The 10,820-nt window shown below is 36.9% G+C and overlaps 1 protein-coding gene across 2 annotated transcripts; it reads left to right on the top strand.

Annotated features, from left to right (window-relative positions):
* The first annotated feature begins 2,427 nt into the window (after window positions 1–2,427).
* On the top strand, window positions 2,428–10,820 carry cpxm1a (carboxypeptidase X (M14 family), member 1a). 2 transcript variants are annotated; one of them, XM_052613468.1, is made up of 13 exons: window positions 2,428–2,777; window positions 3,745–3,854; window positions 3,943–4,082; window positions 5,175–5,259; window positions 5,483–5,633; window positions 6,239–6,327; window positions 6,405–6,528; window positions 7,010–7,206; window positions 7,369–7,494; window positions 8,708–9,002; window positions 9,333–9,472; window positions 9,561–9,663; window positions 10,103–10,820. In XM_052613468.1, the coding sequence occupies exons 1-13, from the start codon at window positions 2,519–2,521 to the stop codon at window positions 10,411–10,413; spliced, it is 2,130 nt and encodes a 709-aa protein (XP_052469428.1). In that variant the 5' UTR covers window positions 2,428–2,518; the 3' UTR covers window positions 10,414–10,820. The 2 variants fall into 2 exon arrangements, with proteins under 2 accessions (XP_052469428.1, XP_052469427.1); XM_052613467.1 differs by having other exon boundaries at window positions 2,429–2,777; window positions 7,369–7,548.

Genomic DNA, 10,820 nt, shown 5'->3' with positions numbered 1-10,820 from the left:
ACTATTAAGCAGCGTTCTTTGTCAGTGAGATGTTTTGGCCAGAGTGCTTGGTCATCTTCAAGTTCAAGTGTAACAAATTGGTCAGAATAGCCGTGTTTCCACTATCGAGCTAGGACCGAGCGTGCTAGTGCGTGCCAGGGCCAGTCGCGTTTTTCCACTGTCACTTCCGGGGCTTGATCGTGCCTCGCCGGGGCTTCCTCGGGGCCAACGGCCAGGGTTTTTTGGCCCGACGAAAACCTTGGGCCAAAGCGGGCCAGCTGGGGCTAGAGGAGGAGTTATGAACAAAGGCGGAGTTTCTCCGTGTCTGGAGAGCGTCAGCGCGGATCATTTCAGAAAGATAACAGCTTAAACACCAGCATTAAAGACTTTTTAAAATAAGTTAAGCTCAAAACTCACTCTTAGTTAGCAGCAAGTGTTTGAAATAACTTGATCCGATGCTGATTATAATCACTAATCAAGGCAGAAATATTTATAAGCGATGTAAAAGACTATGCACGCTAAACATTAACGTTACACAGTAAACATGTTAAATATGACCGCTTGGAGAAATCAGACGTCAGCTTCTTATTCTCTATCACAATTGTGTATTTATTAAGTAACATTTTATCTGTCGTCTCGTTTCAAGAGTTTAGCTCCACGTTGCATATCATCAAAATATAATAATGATTTTTGTTCGGGAGCTTTTATAAAAATAGCGAGTCTGCGCCGAGGATCATTTCAGAAAGATAACAGCTTTAACACCAGCATTAAACACTTTTTTTTTTAAATAAGTTGAGCTCAAAACTCTCTTTCAGTCAGCAGCGAGTGTTTGAAATAACTTGATCCAATGTAGATAATCACCATACAAGGCAGAAATATTTATAAGCGATGAAAAAGATATGCACGCTAAACATGTTACCATAGTAAACATGGTAAAATATGACCGCTTGAAGAAATCAGACGTCAGCTTCTTATTCACTATCACAATCGTGTATTAAGTAACTTATATTATCTTTCACAAGCCTCGTCTCGAGAGTTTATCTCACGTTGCCTATCATAAAAGAATATAGCCTAATAATGTTTTTTGTTCGGGAGTTTTTATAAAAATAGAGATATTATCATTCATTCTAAATGTGACGGCTATACTGTGGCTAATAAACAGAAACAGACTCGACTGAATAAGCAGGCTATTTTCATAAGCGTTAAAAATAAATAAATAAAATAGAAATAAGTGTATTTATGTGTGATTAATTTTGAGTCCTGATAAATTAAATCAATTCTATAGTTAAAACATCGATGATTTTGAATTTGAATATATAACAAAGCATGCAAACAAACGGCCTCTTTTAAGCCATAGTCCAATGTAGTGAGGTGGGGGGGGGGGGGCTCCTGTCTGCGACACTAATGATTTGATGCCATTTTTCGCAAATGGAGTTTTAGAAATATATATTTTGCACGAAGTAAAAAAAAAAAATCTTTAAGCAAGTTAATGGGGCATTTTGGGGGCCCCTAGGTAGCTCGGGGCCCAAGGCAATTGCCGACCTTTGCCTAATGGTAAAGTCCGCCCCTGGCTGTATGTACAGTAGAACAGAAAATGTTACCTTTAGTAAGTCAGTCTGGCCATGGGTAAAACTCTGGAAAATGGAAAACCCTTTTTGGTTAGTTACAGTATTTTTTTTTTTTTTTTTTTTTTTTTTTAACTTATTTGTGCGTTGTACGTACAGTAAAGGAAGTATGCGGCAAAATTTCAGTCAGTCTTGAAACGGCAAACTACGACCTTTGTAACATAAAAAAAAAAACTAAAAAAAAACTTGGGGGGACGTAGGCTACAGTATTTTTTATGAAAATAATTGTGTATGCTACTGTAGCTTTACAGTTTGACAATGTGTTATGTTAAAAGTCATTTCATTTAAAATACATTGGACGTCTGTACAGTTGGTGAAATAGTTTTGGGCGATAGCGCAAGCTTTTTCCGGTTTAAATAATTTATTAAGACGAGTTTCTGATAGGCCTACTGAGACTTTTATAACAGTCTCAGATTTATACATTTTTATTTATCAGTTGTCAGTGTCACTCATGTCCCAAAAATCATAACTAATATGATAATATTGAAATGCTTAGTTGTCTAAGCAAAGTACGTTAGTTTTAATTGTGTGGATAATGCGAGGCAATTTGATGACTGAGATTATAATTTGACATGAACGTGACGTGATTTTTCTAAATAAATGGGTTTACGTAAACATTTTTTTTCTAAAATAACAAATGTATTATTTTCCTTTTCTTACCAAAAAAAATAAAAATAAAAAATAGATGTTTTTGATGTTACACAAAGGATTAGAAGCCTAAGAAATCTATGTGTCAAATATGATACAGCAGTCTTTATGGGTTTGTTTTAACAATCACGCTCCGCACGGCGCTATTCTACAATATACGGTAGTGGCGGCGGTCTGGGATTATGTTACGGGGCGTTCTTCCAATATCTGACTTTTAAATTCTGCTTGGAGTCTTGGACACGAATATAGGTTATAGGAGAAGGAAAATGCTTATGCAAAGACTACACGTTTGTGCTGCAATAATACTTTGCACTGCACATGCCCGTCTTTCATTTGAAAACCAGACAGTCGATAATAATGTTACCAAATCTGAATCTAATGATTTAAAGTCAGTATTAAATCTGATGGGGAATGTTACTGAAAGTTTGGACACAGCAAAACCCGATGAAGACCACACTCAGGCGCAGAGGAATGCCAGTGAAGATGGAGAACAGATGGACAAAGAGACCCGTGGAGCAAAACCAGGCGAGTTCATGATCAGTCAACAGTTGCCTTAAAAATAACTGTGATCTGTTATAAGTGATATTTCAGTGAAATGTATCTCTGTGGAACATAAAAGAAGATATTTAGATTTTTTTTTTTTTTTTTTATTGTACAATTAAAGTTGGCAGTCATCAAAACAGTTTAGTTACCAGCTTTATTCAAAAGATCTTCTTTTGTTTTTCACAGAAGAAGGCTACACTGAAAGTCACTCATTTTGGGTAAACTGAAGTTAAGTTGTCCATAATATTTGACTATTCATTCATACTAATATTTATTCCAATAGTCACTAGTGTCTATTCAGTTTATATTAGCATTAGAATTTATTCAGCACATACCTTTTCACTTAGTTATAATGCATAACTTTTTACTTTTTGTGTTGCAAAAGATTTTTTTATTTTTCTTGATCACATTTGTTTAAAATATACTGTGTACTTAAGGGGAAAATTAGGTAAAGAATTTGTGGCAACACATGAATGAATAAGCAACAAAAATGATTTGTTTTAAGCAATAACGGTGAATCAGTCGGACATTTGTTTGCTCAGCATTCCTGCAATCCCACAAGAAGAAGATGTTTACTTCTTGGAGTAATTTCAAAAGAGCACCACATGAAACCATTTAGAGACAGAGAAAAATTGTTCCCAGCACTTTCAAAAATAAATGTTATTTTTGGGCATCAATATGAAGAAACCTTTAAGATACATTGACAATTTAAAATGCACAAAACATTCTTTATCATTGAAAATGTTTCTTTAGTTTATTAAAATGTTCTTTACATTAAAAAAAAAGTTATTTTAAGTAATGTTCATGGAAAGGTCCTTTGTGGAATCTGCTGTGAAAACCATAGAACCTCAATGTTAGAATCCTTCTGAACATTCTCAGGCTCCTCTCTGGCCTAACGAGTAAGAGTTGATCAGTCTCAAATGAGTTTGTCTCAATCTCAATCTATCAGATTGTCCACCGCTGGGTCTGGAGTCTCTGAAAGTCTCTGATGATCAGTTGGAGTCTTCATCGTATTTGAGCGTTGGGCTTGGGCCTCACAGAGGACGCCTTAACATACAGGTCAGCCCACTGTGTGTTTGTTTAAGAGGCTTTTGAAGGTAGATTTGATGTAGCATGTTGTGGATTTGCATACGTGTGTTGTTTGTAGTCTGGTATAGAAGATGATGATGAGTATGATGGAGCGTGGTGTGCTGGGGTGGAGGATCAGGAACAGTGGTTGCAGCTGAATGCTCTCAGACCAACACTCTTTACTGGCGTCATCCTCCAGGGCAGAAACTCTATCTGGAGGTCAGTGTGTGTCTTTGAGCTTCATCATCTTCACTGTCATTATTCTCTCTCACACACACACACACACACACACACACACACACATTTTTTTAGAGTTCTTGCAAGGCAGTGGTACTCCACTGAAGTTGCTCTAATTAGTCTTTTTACGCAACTAATCAGCTCCAACCATTTAACACAGACTCGCTTCATTCAAACGTTTGTAGATCATTTTAACTGTCGGTGTGCTTTGGTGTCATAATGTTTGCATACTGAATTACAGTTGATATTTCCTTTCTTACACATATTAATCACATTTGCCACATTTCCACTGTAAACTTCATGTATTGCATTAACTTTGTAACCTTTTTACTAAAGCTTTGTAACCTTTACAGTTAGAGTTTGGTGCTAGCATCCTATCTTGAAAAACAATTGTGCACTTAATTGTATTGATTGATTGATACACTTCTGGTGTACTTAAAAATGTATATTTAAAAAACTGTACTTGCAGATAATATGATATTAATGAAGTGAAGGGAACACAAATGTATTCAGAGAGACAACATTTTTATTACTATGTTTCTTAACACACTTAAGTAGGCTTTTAAATAGTGCACTTTGTAATAATGAGTTAAATGTTTTTCTTCAAAGTATGTTTTTTAAATAATTATGTTTTAATAATCGTTTGCCTTGTTTTAAAGATGTACACATAGTAAAGCACATGTATAGCACTTGGTTATCGTTTTAATATAGTGTGATATATTTTATAAAGTTAATATATTTTAAATGTACTAAACTGCAGCTTAATATAAATGCGTAGTTACAGTTCTGCTAATTTCATTTAACAGGAATGTTAGCAAGTTATGATATGTTTTAATTTAATTGTAAATAACATGCAGTTAAGGGTCCAAACACATAACTGTACATTCAGTTTGCACTTAAGTATATTCTTTTAAAGTATATTATTTCTGTAGTAAGTACTATACTAATAAGTATTTCTGTACAACGTATGCTAACATGTACTTTTTATTTTCTCAAAGGTCAGCTTTTACAGTATATATGGATTTTCATTATATTCGTCTTGCCAAAAGTGTGTTTGTCTTTATTTGTGTGCAGCTTGAACTGGGTCCGCACATATAAAGTGCAGTTCAGTAATGACTCATCGGTCTGGCAGCCCTGCATGAATGGATCAGAGGAGGCCGTGAGTTTATGTTTTATAAGTAACGGTAACCTACTTTTGTCAGCTCTGAACCATGGGGCTTCCCATGAGGATAAAACATGACTTAGGAGTTTATAAAGAGAAGCATATAAATCTCTAAAGCCTATTATTTGTAAAGTAAAGCTTTTTTCTACATGTGTCTTACAGTTTTTCCGTTCTATTTGTGTACTGTGTCATCTCTCCTAATTTGAGATTTTCTATGCAGGTGTTTGTTGGGAATGAAGATTTGGAGACGCCGGTTCTGGCTCTGTTTCCTGAGACCTCAGTGGCACAATACATTCGCATTAACCCACAGACCTGGTTTAGCAATGGCACCATTTGCCTCCGCGCTGAAGTGCTGGGCTGCCCAGTGCCAGGTTCAACATGACACTACTGTACTTTGAAATATTTGGGTCAAGATGGCAAATGGCGTTTGGAAACTTTTTTTTGTGCCATTTTTTTTTTTCATATTTGAAACAGCATTTTGAATATGAAAACATTAGGCTATTTTTATGCATACACTGCTAGGTCAATAAGATTTTTTTAGTGTTTTTGAAAGAAATCTCTTATGCTTGCCATAATTTAAGTCTGTACTTATGTGAATAAAAAGGTTATAATGTAAAACATTTTTCAATTTAAATGAAGTTTGAATAAATGTCATTTATTCCTGTGATGCAAAGCTGTATTTTCAGCATCATTACTCCAGTCCTCAGTGTCACATGATCCTTAGTAAATCATTCTAATTAAAAATGTATAAATTTATGCATTTAGCAGATGCTTTTATCCAAAGCGACTTACATTGCATTCGGGCTAACAATTTTTCCTAACGTGATTTGCAACTCAAGACAGCCAAAAACCTCAACGAGTCAGTCGACCTCCACTGTAGATCTTGCATCAAAGACAGTTATATTATCAGTTTTTCATGTTTTAAATTACCAATTTGTTAAAAGTGCAGTTTGACTAAACCTGTCTATATGTTTAGATCCTGACAGCCAACATTTTTCTGAGAGTGAGAGCGGATCCTTAGATGATCTTGACTTCAGACACCATAATTACAATGAGATGAGGAAGGTTGGAGTGATTTTAGACCTTCATATTCATCCTGTTCATTAATGTAAGTGAACTGACACACGTCACTCTCCCTCTAGTTAATGAAGTCTGTGAATGACGAGTGTCCAAATATCACACGGATCTACACGATTGGGAGGAGCTACACCGGACTGAAGCTTTACGTTATGGAAATATCGGACAACCCAGGAAAACATGAGCTTGGTAAGTGTTCACTTTAAGACCCTGGAGCTTAGCAGTTATTCAGGTCTCTAAATCTAGTAGACCACACACATAATTCCAGTGTTCTAATTATGTTTTTCCAGAGAATTCATTTTTCATGTCCCATTTGTCCTTTAACACAGATAGTAGATGTTTTCTTTGCTTTTAGGCAATATTTTGCTCAGTCATCATATCTTTATGTAACATGTTGTTTTCACACATCTGCTTTTCATCTCCGATTTGGCCAGAATAAACATTCCATCATTAATCCGAGTCTATTGGGGACTCACCAAAAGCATAATGTAGCAGTTTGACTGCTCTAATCTCTCTGTGAGGGTAGAAAATATTCCAATCAAAATTTTCCATGATAATATCGATAAACATTCTAGTCCAATCTGATGTTTTTCTGTGTGCATAATAAAAATAAAATTGTCATAAAATTGTCGTGAATGCATGATTTTAAATGAACACTGTTTGCAAATAGGTGAGCCAGAGTTTCGCTATGTTGCTGGGATGCACGGGAATGAAGTTTTAGGCCGGGAGCTTTTGCTAAACCTTATGCAGTACATCTGTCATGAATATAACCGAGGCAATCAACGTGTCGTCCAGCTGGTGAAGGACACACGCATCCACCTGTTGCCATCTATGAACCCAGACGGATATGAAACAGCCTATGAGAAGGTAAGCGAAGAAAAAACACTGACTTGAATGTAGAAGTTTAGGTGGATGTTTTTATTATCATTACAAATAATTAAGATTATACATTCTATTTACAATCCCACTGAACCAACTGTAGTGTGATCACTGTCTTGTACTCGTTTGTGCTTCTGTTTGTTTCAACAGGGTTCAGAACTCTCTGGCTGGGCTCTGGGACGCTACAGTTTTGAAGGCATCGACATGAACCATAACTTCCCTGACCTCAACAACATCATGTGGGACGCTCAGGAGTTGGCCTTGGACAAGAAGAGAGTGAGCAACCATTACATTCCCATGCCAGAGTACTACACTTCAACCGAAGCATTAGTACGTAAGAACTGTCATCCATGCTTTGCTATGGCAGCCCTTTTCCACTTTGAAAAAATGTTCTACACTTATATTATAAGACACAAAGCGACTTACATTGCATTCAGGCTATACTTTTTTTTTTTTTACCAGTATGTTTGTTCCCTGGGAATCGAACCCACAGCCTTTTGCACTGCTAACACAATGCTCTACAACTGAGCCACAGATTACTTTTTATCTCTAAATACTGAGAAAAAGAGTCAAAATTGCAACATATAAAGTCACAATTGTGAGAAAAAAGAAATGTGAGATAAAAAGTTGCAATTACCTTAAAAAATTGTATCCAATGCAGAAACAAACTTCCATGCTTGGCATTTCTGTATGTGTACTTATAAAACACTCTGGGTGCAGCTGACTTATTATTTTTTTAAAAGAGCTTATATTTTTTGTAAAAAAATTGATAAGCAGCGGAATATTGTTGACTATGAAAACAGCAGAGCTTCGAGCTCTTTCAGAGGTTCCTATGTTCCCTCATACTGTTTTATTTGGACCAACAGTGAAAGTTAGACTTAAGGGTTACTTTCATTAAACTGTTCAATAGTCTGCTGTACAGATAAGGACACATTGTGCACAGGGGAACCGGGGTCAAGTAGATCTGAAGAATGTGAGCACTTCCTGTCAGCTGAAGCTCCCTCTGCCGGGGCCTCAGATGGAAAAATACACAGCAGTGAAAGAACAGAAAACAGATTAAAAAATATGATACATGCAAGATGATAGATGCAAACTCAGATATGAAAACACATAATAAAAGAACACAAACGCCGAATTCTTTTCTGTGGATTATGAGATTATTATAGGCAGCTTCACTTTTGTGCTTGGGGGAGGGGCTACAGGAGCCAGACTCACATTGGAACTAGACCCAGACCAAGATCCTAGACTAGACCCTAAACCAAATCATCATATAGCAGATGTGTTTGCATAGTTTTGTTTTTGTAAAGTATACAGAGTTGTTTTGCATAGTTGTCAGAATTCAGAATTATATATATATATATATTTTTTTTAGTTATTTTAGCACATTTGGTAAACTAAACAGCTGCCATCTAGCTTATGTAAAATAAGTTTTTAATATATATGCTGTATATATATATGTGTGTGTGTGTTTTGCACATTCATTTTCAAGGTTGCCCCAGAGACGCGTGCTGTAATCAGCTGGATGCAGGACATCCCGTTTGTACTGAGTGCTAATCTGCATGGGGGAGAGCTGGTGGTCACTTACCCTTTCGACTGTACACGTGATTGGATCCCTCGCCAGGACACGCCCACCGCAGACAATGATTTCTTCCGTTGGTTGGCCACCGTCTACGCGTCCACCAATCTGGTGATGGCAAACCCTGAGCGGAGGATCTGTCACTCTGAAGACTTCCAGCAGCACAACAACATCATCAATGGAGCGGACTGGCACACCGTACCAGGGAGTGAGTAAACGTCAAACACGCTTGCATTCAGTGTGTAACTTCATCATACAACAACATTCAACTGCAACTGGGGATCTCTAATAGAGATGACACAGACATATTCAAATGTTAATGTCTTGTAAAACATATTCATGAGTATGTAGAGTGTAGATATTTAGATTATAGAATATAATCGAATAATATTTAGATGTTCCTGTAGCTCAAGTGATAGAGCATTGCGCAAGGTTGGGGGTTCGATTCCCCGGGAACACATGATAGGTAAAAATGTATAGCCTGAATTAATTTCAATGTCTTATACTCTGTTTCTTATATTTTATTTTTGCTTTATAGGTATGAATGACTTTAGCTACCTCCACACGAACTGTTTCGAAATAACTGTAGAATTGTCCTGTGATAAGTTCCCACATGTCAGTGAGCTTCCTATCGAGTGGGAGAACAATAAGGAGTCTCTCCTGCTGTACATGGAGCAGGTCAGTTCACGTTCCCTCTGTCCTGCACTGAACATGATCCTGCTGGAACCCATTTCCATTTTCATGGGCTTCTTTCTGGCTTCTGCAGGTGCACAGAGGGATAAAGGGCATCATCAGGGACAAGGACACCAGAGCTGGCATTGCAAATGCTGTCATTAAGGTGGACGGCCTGGGCCATGACATAAGATCTGGTATACCTCAGCCTCAATATATATATATATATATATATATATATATTATAGTTACTGTTCATATTTTGTGTTTGAATTTTAGCTATTGAGATTTTTATATACCGGTAAATGTTTTAGTTTGTTGTAAAGTTTCAATTTTGTTTTGTCATTTTTCTTAGTTTGTTTCTAAAAAATATATATCTATATACTTTTATTTAGTAGGTTTAATTTCTTCTGGTTTTTTTCTTCTGGCAAGTCTGAGTGGAAAGCTGAATTGCAAGATATAAACAAAAACAAAGAGCTGAATTGAGAGATGTAAACAGAATTCAGAATTTGTATGGTTTTAGTTAACGGTTATCGCTCTAGAAATCACTATGCCAGATAAACTGCATTACAGCAATTCAGTAATGTTGTTAATACTGAAAATAATGATATTTTCCTTTCTTTCACACGCTTGCAGCTGTAGATGGTGATTACTGGCGTTTGTTGAATCCAGGTGAGTACAAGATAACGGTGTGGGCAGAAGGATATTTCCCACGTATCCGCCACTGCTCTGTAGGGTCAGAGCCCCACGCGACCATCTGTGACTTCACCCTCACCAAAACTTCACAGGATCGTCTTAAACAGATCCTGGCCAGCGGTGGGAAAATTCCCCGGGACAATCAGGTACGGATCCGAGCCATGCGAATGCGCAAACTCCGCGCCAGCACCAAGATCCTCAACCGCCGCCGAGAACAACAGCAGCGTCTTAACAAAGTTAAACAGAAGTGAGCGGCTCATCCGTAAAATAATGAGCCGGTCTGCCGCAGGTTGAGAGACATTGAGATTCAGGACTCCAAACTGACAGAACAGCTTCCTCTACATTTCTAGAAACACATTTCTACTTTTTAACAACATATCTTTGATGAGATAAGAGACAACAGTTCCCCAAAGCTAGTCGAGGATTTAATGTGAAGGATTTAATGCTACTGGTTTTCAGTTTTTCAGCTGTTTTACCCAATGTGATTACACAGCTTATCCCTGCTCTGCTGTTCAGCAGTTGAATGTTTTTCTTTTGTTTGTTATTTTACAGCTAACAGAGATTTCTTATGAGCAAGACTGAGATTGTAGCTGGTTTCTACACTCATAATGTAATGATGATATTATAATAAAACTAATAAAGGATTTTACAGAAAGCA

This window comes from Carassius gibelio, chromosome A13 (genome assembly GCF_023724105.1).
Source record: "Carassius gibelio isolate Cgi1373 ecotype wild population from Czech Republic chromosome A13, carGib1.2-hapl.c, whole genome shotgun sequence".
NCBI classification, from domain to species: Eukaryota; Metazoa; Chordata; class Actinopteri; order Cypriniformes; family Cyprinidae; genus Carassius; species Carassius gibelio.
The sequence above is the reverse complement of the archived record's forward strand: the minus strand, read 5'-3'. Positions and strand labels throughout refer to the sequence as shown.